This window comes from Patella vulgata, chromosome 3 (genome assembly GCF_932274485.2).
Source record: "Patella vulgata chromosome 3, xgPatVulg1.2, whole genome shotgun sequence".
Lineage (NCBI taxonomy): Eukaryota > Metazoa > Mollusca > Gastropoda > Patellidae > Patella > Patella vulgata.
In genome coordinates, this window is record NC_065881.2 from 70,107,244 (window position 1) to 70,128,006 (window position 20,763).

At 35.4% G+C, this 20,763-nt stretch overlaps 1 protein-coding gene across 1 annotated transcript; it reads right to left on the minus strand.

The window, feature by feature from the left end:
- Positions 1 to 652: 652 nt before the first annotated feature.
- Positions 653 to 18,012, minus strand: LOC126815129 (probable methyltransferase-like protein 24). The gene is made up of 6 exons (XM_056099312.1): positions 18,008 to 18,012; positions 6,599 to 6,715; positions 5,578 to 5,649; positions 3,781 to 3,952; positions 2,475 to 2,616; positions 653 to 666 (listed from the first exon to the last, which is right to left on the minus strand). Exons 1-6 carry the CDS (start codon positions 18,010 to 18,012, stop codon positions 653 to 655), a joined length of 522 nt encoding a protein of 173 aa, XP_055955287.1.
- Positions 18,013 to 20,763: the final 2,751 nt, after the last annotated feature.

Here is a 20,763-nt window from a genome sequence, read left to right on the forward strand (position 1 = left end):
TTAATGTTTGTATTTGTATACTATGGAGAGGGGGTCCATAGGCTAAGCCTGTTCCCCAATCCAAAATTTTCTGAATAAAATATTGTTTAAAAAAAAAAAAAAAAAAATGAAACTGTAAATACACGTAAAAAAAAATACAAAACAGGAAACCCTTTATGAAATTAATTTATTACCAAATGAAATTCTAAAAAAACGATTGCCATGCAAGATACGCCCACATTTTGAAAGAGATGGACAGAGAACAGGCTAAAATAAATATTTTTACATACATGAAAGGTCCCATATGCGGAAGTCTCGAAAGGAACGCAGATTCTTGGAATATAGATATATATTTTAATTTTTTATCAAAATCGGATAAAAATTGTGACCTAGACATAACCTTGGTATGGTTATGGTTCAACGGTGATATACTTGAGCGGTTTTTTAAAAAAAAAAAAAAAAAAATAATAATAATAAAAACTTTATTTACTGAGCCAACTTATTTAGTTTGCAAAAGAAAAATTAATCTTCCGTAAATTCCTCCTAAGCTACAATGACATATATACATGTCATGTAAGGATAAATTCAAAATCATTTAAAATACAATAGCATTTTAAAGTGAGAAGTTTGTGTTAGTAAATCACTCCTAATCTTAAAAACATATACACGTAAACTATAGGAAGAACACTATAATTACACACAAAATAAGATAGAATGCAGTTGCGAGTACATTATACACGAAAAATAACCAGTATGTCATCAGTTGAATATTATGGTTTCACGCGATTTTTCGTATAACCAGGGGCCATGATCCAAGACGCTGCGGTACAATATGCGCGAATATCGAAAAGAACCAAGATCTTTGGAATATAAACATACATGTATATTGTAAGTTTCGTTAAAATGGGATCAAAATTGTGACATCTAGAGGGTCCACAACTTTGGTATTACATACTTTTACACTATTTGCGTACGTGGAGCGGTCATTTTGTTGGGTAGTTTAGGTCCAACTTTCACAAAATTCAAACCAATCATCATTATGATGTAACGCTGATATTTAAACGAGTTGTTTTAATCGAAGGGTTCACAAGCTAAAAATGCGATATTTTCGTACACTCAGGGGTCATAATCCAGATCTGTGGGAGATAAGGCTATATTCCAAGTTTCGTCAAAATCGGATAAACATTGTGACCATTAGGTTCTCCACGGACAGGGATGACAACAATATACGTCCATGTGAAAATGTGAGCGTAAAAAATGTAAAACAAATGCAAATCACAGTATTGTAGAAGTGAGAATCTTTGGTAATAAATATATACTGGAATTTTCCTTATACCGGAAACATTAAATATATAGACAGAACAAAAAGATAGTAATTCAACTCAGCTGTCAACCGTCGTTATTAGATTAGTAGCTTAACGTCTAATAAATAATGAAGTATTACTAGAAACATAAAAATAACAGAAATGGTTAAATGAATGAATGAATAATGAACGAATGAAATAACAAAAAATCAAAATTTATTACCATTACAGTATGGCCCATCAAATGTAATTGATTTTGCCAGAGAGATATGGCTGTTGACTTCATATAGTATAAAAAGTGGCATTATGTAGGATTTAGACAAAGAGCTGAAAAAGGGAAATGTTGAAACTGTCAGTCAAATTACTTCATTCTAATAAGCGGAGTTATTGTACGGTTATTCTCGATTATCCAGTTCTACATTATTTATTACTAGCAGGCGTGTTAGATCCGTTAAAAATTAAAAGCATTCGATGGTCTAGAGTGTTGATCATGGACTTGTCATGTTATAAATGTCTAATTAATGATTTATATAACAGTTAAGGCCAACTGAAAGATCTTCAATATGAAGATTTAACTTTCACATAATAATGTACCAATTTTGGGTCTTTTTTGGGTTCAATTGTTATATAAATTATAATTTAACATTTATCCAGATGACAAGTCCTTAATCATCTGTTTTCGACCACACGATGGCTTAGACATTGACTAGACAGTGTGCGGCATATCTACGACAAATGTTAATATGGCAACACTCATGCCGACGGCGGAATGAAGAACTGAAAATCGAGACTTTATATATTATCATGGCAATGGTACTTCACAATCGGGAATAAGAACTGCTAGTCCAACACAATTTAATATGCTGTTTGTTGTCAAAACGTCAATTCATTTTTCATTATCTATTTTTAAATATAAATAGCAAGAGCGGATAGCTTTTTATCTCAATCTTACATAATGCATATTAAAGCAGTTTAATTTGAAACGGCATTAATCAAATATTATGTTTTGTACTGTGTTAAATATAGCCCACTATTGAAATCTATTTCTATCCGAAGCCGTGTTTACGTAACATGCGTCACACTGAGAATTAAAAAATCGATTTCTATGTACTCTGTAAAAAGGTTGCTTATAAAATAATTTTAAACCATTCTGTTTCAAACTTTTGACCGTTTTATAACTTGTCTTTAGACTTTCTCTGGGTGGTAGATCTGGAAATATATGCCATTCTGTAAGAATTTGACCAATTTGTGGTAGAAGCCCGTCTTTCATTAAGTTCAGCATAATCTCCCATTCATATCCCTCAACATCAAACTTCAGTACATCGATGAAGCGCTTCAAATATATATAAAATTAATAGCATATATTTGCATATTGGGCTTAGACTCCAAATCTATATAACCACTTAAACATTTAGCTCGTATTTAAGCTGTTAACCAATACATGATTAAGATAAAAGGTAAAGACACATTGCCTTGACTTACATGACGGACCCACCGTGGATCAGTGAGTAAGGTGCAGACTGCTGACTCACTAACAAGTCCCCCCACCACCCGGAATTTCCAGCCAGTGGTGCAGGACAGAGGGCCTATCGAGGACAATGTCTAGTCGTCCCGTGTGCATTACATGTAGTGTGCACTGAAAAGAAAGTTCTTCTTCATTAGCCCAATAGGAGTTGAAAAGTAGGACGTTAAACCCCATTTCTTTAGTTATTGACTACTTGACGCATGGCAGACTGAAGATTGCGTCTGAATTCCATACCATTCTGGAGTATAAACATGTCTCTACTGTGGATAGAACAACGATCATCTCAAACAGTCCGAAATGTCAGAGTGAATGACAAATTTCTTTACAACCAGGGGGGGTTGGATGGCTGAATGGTTAGCGTGCGCGCGCTGTATCATAAAGTCTGTCATTGAGTCGACTGGCGTGGTTTCGAATCCCCGGTTGTACGTGGCAAGGAGTAGGGTCGCCTGTCCAACCTCGTGGGTTTTCTCCGGGTCCTCCGGTTTCCTCCCACTGCTAAAGACCCCTACGCGCAAACGAATTATGTAAATAAAATTAAACCATATGTTAGTCCCGAAATGACCTAGTTTGTGTCGAGTGGACGTTAAACCCCATTTCTCTCTCTCTCTCTCTCTTTACAACCACATAACATATAGGTTGTCAGACAATAAAACACATAGGCTGACGGGAACTTAGTCGACCGGATAGTAAATGATTTATTTTGACGGAAAATAGAGCACTTACTTACAAGACATTAAAACAACCCATGGCGTAATTATTAGAAATCTGAAATAGGTTTTGTTGGCCTAATTCTCGACTCGAAACTGCAAACAAGTGGTCTTTAACGGGAGTTTGATCCAATCATTGTTTATGGAGTCGGTGCCCCTGCCGAGCTTAAATCTAATATGGTTTCCCTATTTCCTCACCTGTCCGTCAAGGGTCAGTTGGTCAAATTATAGTTTATTTCATTCAAAAATCTTATAAATACTCTACCTTTTCGTGTCCTAGCATTATGAGGATTGATTTTAAAGTTCTTATTTTCCATTTCTGAGAATATGAAACGTATTCGTCACTTCTTGGTGAAAAGTTATCCATATCATGACTGCCCAGCCCCAGATTTTTAAAATATACATTTACACTATGTTTGTGGTCTTCTACTCCCATGCTGTAAAATGATAGACAAAAGAGAATAATTCTACTGACTGTTTAAAATTCAGTTACAAATAGTACTGTATTGACAGTAATAGAAAAAGTTAATTCAATAAAATGAAAGGCATATAATAAAGCAATAAATAAATGCACATGACGCTTTCTTGGCCATCACCAGAAGCGAACCCGAGACCTCCAGGCCAATTAGCCAATTTCTTGCTCAAGTTATACCTGTCTGTTTGGTGCTTGTCAAAAGTTAGCCATGAGTCCATTAAAGACTAGAATTATGGACTATTCAATCGATGTATTGCCATTAGCTACCAGATTCAATTAGCAACCATATGCCTGTCAATCAAAATAGTATTTTGGGACTAACATGTGATACATTTGATTACTACGGTCACATGCCCAATGTGTTTGTTAAATGGCAGCCTTGGTAGCCCAATGGTGACACTGAACTTGCCTACTCACCAGTGTGTACAAATAAATTATGTATGAACCTCGGCCTTGTTTGGCATTCAAGTGAAAACCAGCTTGAAAAATCCAGACATTTTGGTCGAGAGCACAATATCCTACCGTTCGAGTGCTGCGTATCAATCGTTATAGTAAATTGCAGAATTTCCATCTCTGCTGATAAAATACATATTACAAAATTCAGATCTTTGTCATAAATGTATATTTTTATGAAAAGTTTCTCGTCGAATTTTATGATTTTCATGATGTTTTTTTTTTGTTTTTTTTATCAAATCTTATGATATTTTTATAATGTTTTTATCACATTTCATGACTTTTTATGTTTTTATCATTATAATCAAATATTATGATAATTGCACTGACAGTAAATAACTTATCCCCGGCCCATGAAGTAGTGTTCAGCCAGAGCTTTGCGGATAAGAACGTCATTAATGGCTGCATTCATCTTCTCCTACGTTCATATACCCATGGGGAGCCACGGAGGCTAAGTGGGTAAGATGCTGGCTCGCTAGCCTGGAGGTCACGGGTTCGCTCTCGGTGTTGGTCGCGAAAGTTCATTGGGGTTTTCCGGCGTGGTTTCCTCTTGTCAGTGGTGCAGAACGCAGGGCCTGACAAGGACAGTTGTCTAGGCGTTCGGATGGTATGGAAAACCGAGGCCCCGTGTGTGTATACATTGGCGTGCGCTTAAAAGATCCCTTTGCAGATGGAATTCGATATAAGAGTAGACCTTTGGGCCGCTGTCGGGGCAAACTTTCCCTCATAGCACACTGTATGGCGTATGCCCGTCTTCATATATCCCACATGGACAAGAACAGTTGTACGTTAAACCCAAATTTCATTTAATTTCATTTCATATACAAATACCATCATAACATTAACTGAACACTGTCAAATAGAAAGAGAGCAGCAAGCTGGTCTGGATGATTTTCTTATTCAAAACCGGATTTATTAGTATAGAAATTTATTATTGGGAGTAGCAAATTATGGTGAATTTTATATTTTGACAAATTTGTCATCTCATTTTATTAGAAATAGTGATATTTTTTATGATAGTTTTCCATTTTATGATAATTTTATGAGAAATGACGAAATTTGATAAAAATATAAATGTATTTATATTGTACGGTCCCTGTGAATATAAATAAAGGAAATCTGGCCCTAACTAACCTCGGGTCAAATGAATAGACCATGCAACCTTCTGCTTCCATTGCTTCATCAAAACTAAAATCATTTGCTATCCTTAAATTAAAAATAAAAAGTTTTCGAATAAACTTAAAGACAAAATGCATAAATAAACGGGTGCAGGGGAAACAGGTGATTAAGGCGCTGGCAGACTCACCCATCCCGGCAGTAGTCTGGCAAGAAAAGGCAAATAGTCATTCGGATGGGACGATAAACGCAGATGGGCACTTGGACATGAATACCAGATTGATGTAAATCCTGACTAATTGTGTTTCAGTCTGATAACTAGCTGAATTTATTTAAACTTGTTTTCTTTTACCACAACATGAACTTAGATGTGTGCATTCAATAGAGTTGAAGTTGAACCAAGTCTTATTATGTCATTTTAGCGCAACAGGAATCCCTTGCAAACTATAAAGATGACTCTCTAATACAAATGGTTCAGATCCGTTCAGTATTTACAAAAATATGTAGAATCAAAATTTTATCGATTTATGCTGCTCATTATTAACAAGCCACTTTGTTGTTGGAGAGCAGACTGAATTAATAGGCCCATTTTCAATCCGAATCAATCTATACCGGGAGGTTCTAGCGTTGGTATTTTGATTTTTCATCGTGATTTTCCGACGTGGTTTCCCCTAGTCAGTGGTGCAGGCGGAGGGCCTGACAAGGACAGCTGTCTAGTCATTCGGATGAGACAAAAATAAAACGAGGTCCCGTGCATACATTGGCGTTAGAATTCGATATACGGGTAGGCCATTGTTCCACTGCCCGGGCAAGATTTCCCTCATACCACACTGTATGGTGCATGCCCGTCTTCATTATCCCAGTCGGAGCAGAACAGTAGGACGTTAAACTCCATTTCAATTACTTTGATTTTGCTTTCTTGATTAAATACTAAATAATCAATCTGAGTACATATTAGCGTGAATTAGCCTGTGATAAATTTGATATTTCATCGTAAAGTGCAAATGACGCATCATTGCTTTAATAGTGCCGTATTTACCCGAATGAGTAAACCAAACAAGATTTACGTGGTGCACTAGTCTCATCAAAGCAAACTTTCCAATTACCCATCCAACGGGAATAAATACATTTATGCTCTAATGGTTGATCAAAATATCTGAAAAACAAGTGAAAAATATAAAAAACAAAAATATAATCTAAAATAGGGTGGATTGTGTTTATAGAGGATATTCAAGTGGTTTGGCAGAATTTACCTTATCTTTTAGTTTTAATTGCATTTTAATCGATTTGTAAATCACGTGAATCTGTCTGTGATATTTGGCGCTATATAATCCTTTACAAACTTTAATATGGTTCAATTCCATTCAGTATTTTCAAAGATATGACGAAATGAAAATTCCATCGATCTATGCTGCTCAGAATGTAACAAGGGAGCCACCATCTTTTTAATGAGCCTTTTTAATTGATTCAATCCCGGCAGGAGGATTATCAAGCCTTGTTATTTTGATACTGTATTCTTAATTAAATGATCAATAATAACTCTTGAGTACATATTTGCGTGGATTAAGCCATGGGAAAGTTGATATTTTCCGCAAAAATGCAAATCATGCATCGCTACTGTCAATTATAACGGTTTCGATTCAGATAGAAACGGAAGTCAGCAGAAGTGTACATTTTGTGACTTACCTTTCAAACAAGCAGATATACTGCCACCACGATTCATTAGACACCTTTGACGAGTCAAAATCTGAAGTGAAAGGCAGGCAGGGTTTAAGTTCTGACAGTGGTGTATTTTTATTTCATTAAAGGGGAAATCCTGACGTTTCACTTCCATGCATTCAACCATCCAAATTATTTCGCCTTTAATTAATAAATTGTGACTGCGGATATGGTGTGATAGAGTAATGTCAATGCTTTTCCGTCGAAGAGTGAATAGAAGAAACAACAGCGGGGGACTAAAGATGTCGGTACGAACAAGATTATTGTGTATTTGTATTCCATTGAAGGACAATGTTGGTGTTCAGCAGTATTACAGATATAATAGAACGGCTTAACACATTCCAGATATTATTTTACCACTGAGGGCTTTGCTAAGATTGACAGAATTAGAAAGTGACGCAAATGAAGGATGCAGTAGAGAGCGCTAACAACTATGCACTGACGATTTTCATCTCTGTTTTGTTTTTTGCTTTTTGGAGTTTTTTTTGTTTTTGTGGCGGAATCAGATAGAGTAAATGCTGAAATAATATGATTTTAGTTCATTTTATATTATATAATTGGTTATTGATGTAGAAGCCTAATATAATATGAATGTGATGATAACAGCTAAGCTAAAAGCTTTCAGTTATATTGTTTATTTATGGGGAGTTGGATGGTCGAATGGTTAGCGCGTGCGCGTTACATCATAAGGTCTGTTATTGAGTCAACTGATGTACGTGACATGAAATAGGGTTAGCTGTCCAACCTCGTTGGTTTTCTCCAGGTCATCCTACGCGCAAGAGAATTACTGTAATAAAGTCGAACTATATGTTAGTCCCAAAATGACATGTGGTTTGTGTCGAATGGACGTTAATCGCCATTCCTCTCTCTGTTTATGTATTATTTTCATATTTAAACATATTCAACTAATTAATTAGTTAATACCTTGGTGTCGACGACTTATCAGGGTTATATAAAATAACGGGAGTCGCTCCGGCTAGGAAGGCCCATTCTTAGAAGATAACGTTTCAAGAACTTAGCCGCTTTGGCTAGACCGAGGTAAACGGGTTTATTGTTCAATAAACTTGTGTTTGAATATGTAATCCTAGCTGTTAGAACTTTTATTTTGTGATATACTTAAATCTGGAGCAACGGTGGCTAGGTGGTTAAGACGCTGGCTCGCTAGCCAGGAGGTCGGGTGTTCATCCCTGCATTGGCCGAGAAAATTCATCCAGATTTTCCGACGTGGTTTCCCCTTGTCAGTGGTGCAGAACGGAGGGTCTGACAAGGACAGATGTCTAGTCCTTCGGGTGAGACGAAAAACGGAGGTCCCGTGTATATATTGGAATGCACGTAAAAGATCCCCTGGCAGTTGGAATTCGATATAAGAGTAGGCGATAGTTACGCTGCCGGGCAAAATTTCCCTCACACTGTATGGCGTATGCCCGTCTTTATTAGCCCAGTATAGGAGCAGAACAGTAGGACGTTAAACCCCATTTGATTTCATATACTTAAATCTATAAAAACATATTTTAGGGGGTTCTTGGGTTTGGTAACAAAATCACACAAAGTGAAATGATATCAAAGTCATTAGTGAAGTCCATATTGAAAACTGTAACAGGAAAATACAATATTTGACAGTATTCGATCGCCGTTACCAAGGTATTCCTACATTATTCGGCTTCCTAAATAAATGAAATGAAATGGGGTTTAACGTCCTACTGTTCAGCTCCGAACTGGGCTAATGAAGACGGGCATACGCCATACAGTGTGCTATGAGGGTAATTTTGCTCAGACAGTGGCACTACGGCCTACTTTTATATCGAATACCAACTGTCAACGGTTCTTTTACGAGCACGCCAATGTGTACACGGAGCCTCGGGTTTTCGACCTATCCGAACAATTATATGTTGTCACTTGCCAGGCAGGGGTCTTTTACGTGCACGCTAATATGTACACGGGACCACGGTTTTCCGTCCATCTGAACGACTAGACAACTGTCCTTGTCAGGCCCTCCGTCCTGCATCACTGACAAGGGGGAACCACGCCGGAAAATCTCGATGAACTTTCTCGGCCAATGCAGGGATCGATCATCCGTCCTCCAGACTAGCGAGCCAGCGTCTTAAACACTTAGCCACCGTGACCACCGGCTTCCTAAATAAACTGTAACTATTGTTTATAATGTTAGCATGAGCAATAATCAAAATTAGGTAATGCACGTACTGTTTTCTCTATCTATATTTTCAAATTATATTTGGTGTGTGTTCAAAAAGTTCTAGGAAAATATGTAATATTAGTGGGTACCAACAATGTACTATAGAAGGATAACTGAAGGCGTTGCAGTTATTGTATACTTTATGCATTCATCTTTAGGTTTAAAATTAGTTTTCACCATTAACCCCAAAGTGAACACAAATTCGCCTTTAAGTTACTAATTACCACCACGACGTGGCGTGATAGGAGTATGTCGTACTAACTGACATGTCCCCTGGTTCAATTATCGATCAATATTCAATCCGGTTGGTCTTTGAGCTGTCAATGGAAATACTAATAAAAGCAAACGTTTAAGGGTAGAATTATAATATACATTGTTCAGATAACACAAAATCTCTTCAGTATATTAATATTATAAATCCTTTGTAAATGTCGAAATGTCGCCCATGAAGATCTCCGCCAGGGCATCTTGCACCATATTGTAGCAAAGCTCTCCTTTCAAATTCTTATTAAAGCAAATCAAATTAACATACCCTGGGGTAAAAGTTTACAGAAATCTATTCCTGGCGGCAACGAGTTTGAATGGTATTCGTGAAAATAACCACACAATATCAATATAATAGCAACAAGAAGTAAACAGCGACAACCAAATCTTGATCTGATACTTGTTGTTAACCAACAAGCACCACTACTCCTTGATGATCTGTCATCCAACATCTAAAAAATATAAAAATTACCCAACGTTTACATATGTTTTCTTATTACAATGTGCAAAATCGGTAATTACTGATGAATTCTTGAGCAAATTTGCGACTCTTTAATTTGAGTGACAAATATAAAAGTCTCGATTTGTCTTAATTTGCCTTTTGAAACTGAGAGTGAAATGGGGTTTAACGTAAAATGAACACAAATTGTAACATAAATCAGACATTTCCTCGATTCTGATTGTTCGAAAAAATCGGTCTAAGTCTGAACAAGTATAGCGACAAAGTTGTGTGCAAGTCCTGTTATTTTCTATACTAATATTTGTGACTGTCGTGTGTTTGTCTGTTTGTCTGTCCGTTCGGGGTTGGCGGCTACACTAGGTCTGCCCCGAGTCTGAAATTTGGGGTATAGGGGTAGCTCCGACCAGGGAGTAACATAGGCCAGGTGGCGTTAGTCTACCACTTCCGGTTTCGGGGTTATGACCCCCGGGCTGTTCGGGGTTGGCGGCTACACTAGGTCTGCCCCGAGTCTGAAATTTGGGGTATAGGGGTAGCTCGGACCGGGGAGTAACATAGTCCAGGTGGCGTTAGTCTACCACTTCCGGTTTCGGGGTTATGACCCCCGAGCGAAGCCGGGCATTCTTCTAGTAATATCATAAATGCTAAAAACTCACCAAATTTAACTAGCTACAAACTGAGTCTGTATATAAAATAATAAATTCTAAAAATTCACCCAAATTTAAATGGAAACTTGAATGTTGATACTAGTAGCCTCAGCTGACAGCTGACAATGCAGGCCCAAAACATCTTCAAATGTTAAAATCCCTCATCCAATCATTAAAGTGAAGGGTGGGGGTATTATTGTATATTCGAGAGTTAAAAATAGTCATATCACGTGACCAAACACCTGTATTTATTCAGTGTGGATGCCTAACGGTCTTTGTCTGCGATATCACTTCGGTGGAAGCAGACGTAAAATACAACTAACTCACACACCTAACGGTCTAGAGTGTCGCGCTTCGACCTCTAGCTGGTAGGTCATCTGTGGTTTGCGGTTGTGGTTTCGATCCACCGGTGTGAGCTTATGTGACTTGGAGATAGGGGCGCCTTCTCAACCCCATGGGTTTATTTCGGGTACTCCTGTTTCCTCGAATAGGAAAGACCCCTACGCGGGCGCTAAGATAATAAAAACGAAAATAAGATAAATTCTCTGCGATATCACCTTCGGTGGAAGCGGACGTTAAACACTAAGAACAACAACAGTAAGCAATCATTATTCTAACCCGTTTGTTATACTTATCCAGGGGGGGGGGGTGGATATCATAAGGCCTGTCATTGAGTCAACCGGCGTGGTTTCGATTCCCCAGCTGTGCGTGACAAGGAGTACGGTCGCCTGTCCATCCTCGTGAGTTTTCTCCGGGTTCGCCGATTTCCTCCCACTGCTAATGACCCCTACGCGCAAGCGAATTATTGAAATAAAATTGAACCATATGCTAGTCCCCAAATGTCATAATTTGTATCGAGTGGACGCTACCCCCCACCCCCTCTCTCTTTCTCTCTCTGCTTATCCAAAATTAGGGAAGGGTCATCTGTGGGAGGAAATATACAATGGTAATCCCCCAGCTTCACTTCAATAATTTTATTCTTCACATAATGCTTAAATGAGCGAGGTGTCATTATTTCCCGTAAAGTCTTGGGCTTTTCATTTATGCCTATTCAAAACTGAAAACAACACTACCACTGCACATTTTATTTAAATCGACATGGTTGTAGTCAGCCCTGGAGTAATCTAGTGTGTTATGTCCAATATTGCTGGTATAAAATGTCTTTGAAAATTTGCGCAGATGACCATTTAGCAGTTCTCAGAATTTCTGTAAAGTTCAACCATGTGGAAAAGCAGCAGAAACTGATGCAGCTCTAAATGAATGGGCCTTATATTTACCATCAATACCATATGCAACAACAGTGCTAGTTGTATAAGTGTGACATAAAAATCTAGTCTGGCAAACAAATATTGTCAGTCTTACGTATATAAAACAATAAAGTCTGCGTAACACTCAGACCCGCATCTTCGAAATGAGACAGAACCATCTTGAATTTAGTATCTCGTCTAGTTTTCAACAAATCGGTAAACGTAAATCCAACACTTTACCTTTCATTAGAATAATCATGATAGCAAGTTTTAATGCTACACGACTCGGTGATCTTGGAGAAGTAGATATGGCTAGCAAAAGTCATGATTAAATGGTGATAATTTTAATCTCAAACTTTCAGGAGTCATAAATCCAACTTTATCTTTCATTAGAATAATCATGATAGCAAGTTTCAATGCTACCAGACTCGGTGATCTTGGAGAAGTAGATATGGCTAGCAAAAGTCATGATTAAATGGTGATAATTTTAATCTCAAACTTTCAGGAGTCATAAATCCAACTTTATCTTTCATTAGAATAATCATGATAGCAAGTTTCAATGCTACACGAATCGGTGATGTTGGCGAAGTAGATATTGTAACAGTGCATATTGACAAAATATGCAAAATATTTTATTTTTATGTACTTTAAGGAATGTATATTTTATAGATTATTTAGTTTATTTTAAATTCATATATTTTTTATTAAAGATGTCGAGGCTAGAATGCAGTAAAAGCATAAATTAACCTTGGCGCTGATTAGGTGTTGATAGATTTTAAACAATATTATATTGTATACCTGTATAAAAGAGCTTTAATAGAGGGTCCTTTATTGTTTGTTTATCTAGACGTAATTAAGGAAGATTAATGGTGACAGCTTAAACTTTTAAAACAATACGCTAGGATTAAACTAACGCTATTACTCAATGTCGTTACCTGACATATTTAACCAAGCGAGTCTCGATCTGGCCAATCAGACTTCGTATCGAGAAAACGGGGGGTCTTTCGTTAATTGTTTTCCACCAATCAGAAATGAGTTTAATCTTACACGTGGCATCCTTAACAGTACCGCGACTTTTGGAAGATATAAATAAGCTAGCTCAAAGTTACCATTTATATATACTATGTCTAAATGTTTGTCTCTGTCCAAATGTTCGTCTACATTCATGTCTGTTTTGTTACAAATTCGTCTGTTTTGTAAACGTCCACTGGCACCTCTTTATTCTTTGCACCTGCTATCTCATGTCTCTTGCTGTTATCTATTGTCTTCTGTACATATATATAAAAACGTAATTATCCTCTTTTTCACTAATCACATTGTAAATTATTGCACCTTGTATACATAACAAGTTATTGTCTGCGATATCACCTCGGTGGAAGCGGACGTAAAATACAACTAACTAAAACAACAACGTTACCATTTATCTTCACTTAATAAATTACTTAGAAACTTCAATATTGGATCTCTGTTATATTCAGGTAAGCTATCTATGTATAATTTGAATGTTAAACTTTATATATATATATATTTATCTTAACTTAAGATTTAGAATTATATCCTAATATATCGGATAAATACGATTAGTAGAATCGAGTATTACTTTAATAGATATTTCAAAATTTACGTAAGCATAAATGAATAAATGGAAAAGTACGTTTATCGACGAAATACTTGTTTATTTAAATATGTTTCAAATGTAGATATTTAGTGTCTAAAAATAATTAAAAATGGTTCGCTCTTAAATAAACGGAAAAGTAAGAATTTATATATTTATTACTTGCGAATATTTTACAATATATAAGTTCAATAAAATGGAAAAGTACGTTTGTCGACGAAATACTTGTTTATGTAGATACGTTTCCATAAAAGATAATAGTGTCTAAAAATAATTAAAAAATGGTTCGCGCTAAAATAAACGGAAAAGTGGGAATTTATATGATTCATTACTTGTTTAATTACCAGCGAATATTTTACAATATATACTTTTAATAAACCGAAAAGTACTATATATTCGATAGATTACTATATATTCGATAGATTACTATATATTCGATAGATTACTTGTTTATTAAAGAAATTTGTAATTAAGATTATTTAAACTATTATTGACTGAAAAGTACGATATATTTTATTATCGATTAATGGTTGTTGCTAACTAAAGAATAAAGATCTAATAGTTATATTTAATGAAGATCTAAGAGTTATATTGGATAAAGATCTTATATTTAATTAATTCGACATCAGTAATTTGTACCTCTTCACAAGCGAGTTAGCTCTATTAAGTTATATTACATATTTTACAGTATTATGAAATAATATATATATTATAAGCTACACCACCCTATGCATATATATTATTATAAGCTACACCACCCTATACATTGTATTTATGTTATATTGTTATTTTTGGTAATCAACGATCTTCACTTAATAAATTACTTAGAAACTTCAATAATTGTTTTCCACCAATCAAAAATGAGTTTAATCTTACACGTGGCATCCTTAACAGTACCGCGACTTTTGGAAGATATAAATAAGTTAGCTTAAAGTTACCATTTATATATACTATGTCTAAATGTTTGTCTCTGTCCAAATGTTCGTCCACATTCATGTCTGTTTTGTTACAAATTCGTCTGTTTTGTAAACGTCCACTGGCACCTCTTTATTCTTTGCACCTGCTATCTCATGTCTCTTGCTGTTATCTATTGTCTTCTGTACATATATATAAAAACGTAATTATCCTCTTTTTCACTAATCACATTGTAAATTATTGCACCTTGTATACATAACAAGTTATTGTCTGCGATATCACCTCGGTGGAAGCGGACGTAAAATACAAACGGAAAAATAAACGGAAAAGTGGGAATTTATATGATTCATTACTTGTTTAATTACCAGCGAATATTTTACAATATATACTTTTAATAAACCGAAAAGTACTATATATTCGATAGATTACTATATATTCGATAGATTACTTGTTTATTAAAGAAATTTGTAATTAAGATTATTTAAACTATTATTGACTGAAAAGTACGATATATTTTATTATCGATTAATGGTTGTTGCTAACTAAAGAATAAAGATCTAATAGTTATATTTAATGAAGATCTAAGAGTTATATTGGATAAAGATCTTATATTTAATTAATTCGACATCAGTAATTTGTACCTCTTCACAAGCGAGTTAGCTCTATTAAGTTATATTACATATTTTACAGTATTATGAAATAATATATATATTATAAGCTACACCACCCTATGCATATATATTATTATAAGCTACACCACCCTATACATTGTATTTATGTTATATTGTTATTTTTGATAATCAACGATCTTCACTTAATAAATTACTTAGAAACTTCAATATTGGATCTCTGTTCTATTCAGATAATAACAACCCAAAGAACCCACTTTTACAATATGGCTAGCAAATGCCATGTTTAAATGATAATAATTTTAATCCCAAACTTTGAGGGGTCATTAGCGCTGACAAATACCTCAACATAACGGAAACATTCCATGCAGAATCGTATTTCGGCGAAGGTGGACAAACCCCCTGCATAAATCTAGATATAAAATTCAAAAAATAAACGGAACTTACCTTTGTTAAGTTTGATTTAAATTCTATGAGAATATAGTCACTTGTGCTCCCAAAACATAAAATACACTTCGTTTAGTTTTTGAGATGATGCGCCTGAAACAATTAGGGGAATTTGTGATTGTCGCAAAATTGGTAACAAGCTTGTGGGAGTGAGATCATCTTCTAGTTTCATGAACACGAAAGGACAGACTGGCGGATATATACCGGTAGGTGGCAGAGGCGGGGCTTTTAATAGGACTTACCCGACCAGTACCACCAAAAACCCTGATTCAAAAACCTTCCGATTGAGGGGTATGGGGCTCAAGGCCTGTCTATTAGTCAGTGCCTATTGCGACTGAGCACCAGAAGTCTTTGCAATTTCAATGGAGAGATAGAATATTTATATATTTGCCTCCTTATTGACTTGTAGGATATGTTGTCATTGTTCATTACAAATAGCACATAGAATACACGCCTCGTGTAGTGATTTTAAAATGTCCATTGAGTCTTAAATATTGGACACTAGGGTCTCCAATATGTTTTATACCTTTTACTTACAGTATCTTATACATTACAATTAACGTTTACGAGCTAAACCGTTTAACCTACCATATTGTCTGTTCGTGTGTTAGATAATAAGATCAACGTCATAGTTAACATATGGACATTATATTCAAGAAAACATTCAGTATCTGTAACTCGCTAGAGTACCTGAAGGCGAATAACAATACAATTGAAACTGGCGATGTCTACCCCACGATTAAGTACTATTCAGCATAATATAAAGGGTTGGTGATCGACTCTGTAAACAATGCAATACAAGCAATATTTTTTTTGTATGAATTTCCAAAAGTATGAAGCTCTGATAAAACAATTATCTAGCTCTAGACGATACTGGTCTAACCCACAGCGTAATGTTATTTTTTTTAAAGAGGCATCCGGCGTTTTAGGCGTCAGTGTTCTCATTTTTATTTGGAGGAAAATAGTGCAGCAGATAACTGTACTGTATCAGGGGAATTGTTCAAATGTGAATATAGTATCAAAATTGGCATACATAGTCCTGGGGGACTACTTTCTGAAAACGCAATTAACCATTCGAAACCCCAAGATGGCGGCGCTTTTTTAAGATGGTCGACTTTCGGGCAACGAAATACCATTTTTTACAATAAAACTACAGCAAATTGTCACCTTTTATGATCCTGAACCTTCAAGTTTAATCTAATCGGACGACTATTGTGGATCCTTAAATTTGTACAATTCACATTCAAGATATATTTAAAGTTTCATCTCAATCGGACTAAAAATTGTGAGCTCTAGAGTGACATTTTTACCAGTTTTGTGCCTAAAAGTCCAGAGCGATAACCGGAAAAGTTGCGGTGCGATGCACACCAAACTCAAACGCAACTGAGATCTCAGTAGTTGGAAAAACATACTTTAAGTTTCGGTCTTTGGTGTCTAGTTTTTCAAGTCTGCACCGGTTGTATTCTTCGACGGGATAGGTTTAGTCTCGTTCATAGAGTCGCTGATATTGAGTTAAAAATTTGCCTCTTCTAATATAGTATGTGGTTTACATTGTCTTCATATGTGTGTGCTCATAATTTGTGCTTGTGCATAATCTTTGCACTTTAATTATAGACATGTACTTTTGAATATTATGTTTCATTTTGTAACAACGTGTCAATACAATAACATCATTCTGTATAAATCCGCACGAGTTTAGGGAAATCATCTTTAGATCACACTAATAAGGACCAACTAACTTTATTTACCTCTGATCAACTTGAATGTCAATTTCCATATCATTATAGGTGCTTATCAGCAATTAAGCATTTTTATCAAGATTGTTAACTGTGCTGTAATTCACATTTATCTACTGTTAACCGAGAATATAGAAATCTTAACAACGAACCAGTTTACCGTTTTCTTTATTTATGAAGCAGTGATCGTACCTGTATACTATTCTCACTTCTCGTTTTGATGCGTTTCATGGATCCCACTACCGACAAGGATTGATAAGAGCGTTTGATGTTTTTCGTCAATTTCGTCCATGTTATAAATATGCATAATATTCTACACATCACATCCAACATTTAAATGATTTTTTGACAAAAATTAAAATTTAAATATAGGCCTAGATATAAAATAATTGGATGAGAAAACAAAACAACAAAAGAACAATCATAACACAATAAGATAACTATTGCATCAGTTGAATATTATGGTATGTTCATGTGTTTACGGTTTAATCTTAAAATTTTCAACATATTTACACATTTAACTGAATAATTATAAGACAATGAGATATAATACATATAGTAAGACAAATACTACCTACCCCATTGTCACTCATTCCATTATTAACAAGTAAATCTCTCGTTATAAAGAGAAGGTTCACCATTAAGCATATCAGATGGTCATTACTGCTACTATATATAGTTCTTTTGTTACAATTCATGCTTAACAGATTAAGGTGTTGTCATGGTTTTCGCTGTCTTATTTGCTGTAACCGTCAATCTCAATTAGCAGGTTGTTCTATACACTTTTCAAAATAAATTCTGCTCTTTGTTTGCAAGATTTGTTTTAAAAAAAGGACTTCTTCAAGTTTGTCTTTTAAAGTCAGTAATATTAAAATACTATCATGGCACTGTGATTTGACCCAAAATTAAATGAAATGAATTAGGATGATTTAACGAGTACAGTGATACCTAATTGTCAACATCCAACCAATTGTCTTCTTTTTGGGTGGTAAACATGCACAGATTTCAAAACCAAAATGCTCTTATATATATAGTGTCTCATGGACAGATGTATCAACAAAGTTATCTGGTCTTTGATGGACAGCTTTCCAAACAAATTTTTCTGGTGTTTCATGGACATATTTCTCAACAATGTTTTCTGGTGTTTCATGGACAGATTTCTCAACACAATCCTCAGTTTCATGTAAACATTTCTCAACAAAATGCCCCAGTGTTCATGTACCGATTTTAAAAATGCAAACATTGGTAATGAAATACATTTGCCCTGTTTCTTCCCGATATACAGAATATCTGCAAGTTCAGGGTTTAGCTAAAATGGTATATATTTAGTAGAATTATGTCCCAGGGTGTAGATACAAGCTCTAATTCACCAATAAAATCTATAACCTGTACTTGATTGGAATCATTTGATGCTTCGTGTCAATCTTACGCCAGCAGGACATTTTAAGTCTTTTTGTTATGCAGATGAGTTTCAGAGAATAGTTTAGAGGATTGTGGCGCCACAAATGAAATTTTCGTTTCTTTTATTTTAAAACTACCCTTTTTTAACTGATTAAATTAATGTTGCTTGTAGTTATGAAATTGAGGGGTACTAAATATCAAGATGCCTGTAATAAGAAGACTGGCATTGTAACAACTCATAGGAATTCAAACTGTATTGCCAGGAAACAATATCCAGTTACTATATAGTTGTCGGTCAGAACCGACAAATTTTGACACTAAATATCTCACATTTCAGTAATATACACTGAGTTTCTAGTCTATATCTGAATGTTTGGTTGCATTGAATATAACCCGTGATGGTAAAAACAACATTGTTGAAGAAATTAGTAACCCGTGATGGTAAAAACAACATTGTTGAAGAAATTAGTAACAAAAAGGAACATATTTGATCAACCAAGTATTTTTTTTTTATTTAAATAATATTTTATTCATTAAATTTACAGAATTTATAAATAAATAATAGGATACGAAAACACGCTTTATCAACTTATATAAAATCACTTCCTGTAGAAGAATGACTGAACAAAGACTGAAAACCATATATTCTTAGCTTTACAGATGTGATACACATTGGGTTCTTTGTAACATTATAACAAGAATAATTTATTCAGAAAAATAAATGTCATTTAATTGCCAATTAAATTCCCAATGATCTATACCAAAAATCAAGAGTTAAATATAAAGTTTTCAAACATGGTTATATTGTCTACTCGCGGGATATCTGGCTTCGCCCGTGGCCCAAATTCGCACAGGGTCTAATTCGCCCGGGACCCAAATTCGACTAGGGCCCAAATTCGACAGGGGCCCGATACGTCCGAGGTCCAAATTTCCCACGCGGTCCAAATTCGATGACCTTAAACATTTACGGAGTTATGCTGTTTAATTTGATACCGCATATGTGTGGGTGGAGCGCGGCGACGAAGCGTGATTCAACCGGGGCCCAAGCCCGATTCACGCGGGGTCCAAATTCGATGGGTCATGCTGGTTAATTTGATACCACATATGTGGCGATGGAGCGCGGCGAAGAAGCGTGATGGGAGAATATACTTACTTTGATTTTATTTACATAGATAGATTTCAAACCTGCTAGTATTTTTAAGAAATTATTTTTGGAACTTTAAACATTAAAATGGGAGCATCCTTCTTTAAACTTGAGGTTGGTGTATGTTTCTTTAGTAAGAAAATTATTGTTTGATCTTGCATTCGTTTAATGGGCCTAACGTCCGCTTTCTCCAGAGGGACGATATTGCAGACAAGCTATTGTTTGGGGGTATAGGTCTTGCGGCCCATTAATAAGTAAAATGTGAGTTAACGTCCTACTTTTCTGCAACGACAGGGATAAAGAAGACGAGACCTGATTAATAACTAGATGTAATTACATGTTTGCGGTGTGCTGGAAGTTGTAATTAGAGTTAAAAGTTCAGCCCTTTAAATTTACAAGTTTGGTTTCCCATTAAAAGTTTATATCTTGTGAATTTCAGTAAGTGTAATATGATTCGTGTTACGAATATTCGACAACTTGACCTCGTCAAAATGTCAAGTGGTGTCAACTAATTCATTTATAATAAAATCTCATTAAATTGTGAAGTATTAGAAACAAAATGTCAACGAAGATTTTTAATATTAAAATGTGGTTGTTCTCTCGGTTCATCGTGGGCAAAATGTCCTCCCACAGCACACAACGTTGCCTTTGCCCTCCTTCATTAGCTGGGTCGGTGCGCAAAGGTACGACATTGAACCCGGTTTCATTTCATTTCATTATATGGATGTGTTCCTTTAAAAATTTCTTATGAATTAAAGAGAGATCAGCTGTCAGTCAAGTAGTAAAATA

Excerpts from the sequence above, each read along its gene's own strand:
- LOC126815129 (XM_056099312.1), bottom strand. Across the intron at positions 3,953-5,577 it reads GTCTATTCATTTGACCCGAG|CATGGGAGTAGAAGACCACA; the intron begins GTTAGTTAGGGC and ends ATCATTTTACAG. Across the intron at positions 2,617-3,780 it reads TAATGCTAGGACACGAAAAG|CGCTTCATCGATGTACTGAA; the intron begins GTAGAGTATTTA and ends ATATATTTGAAG.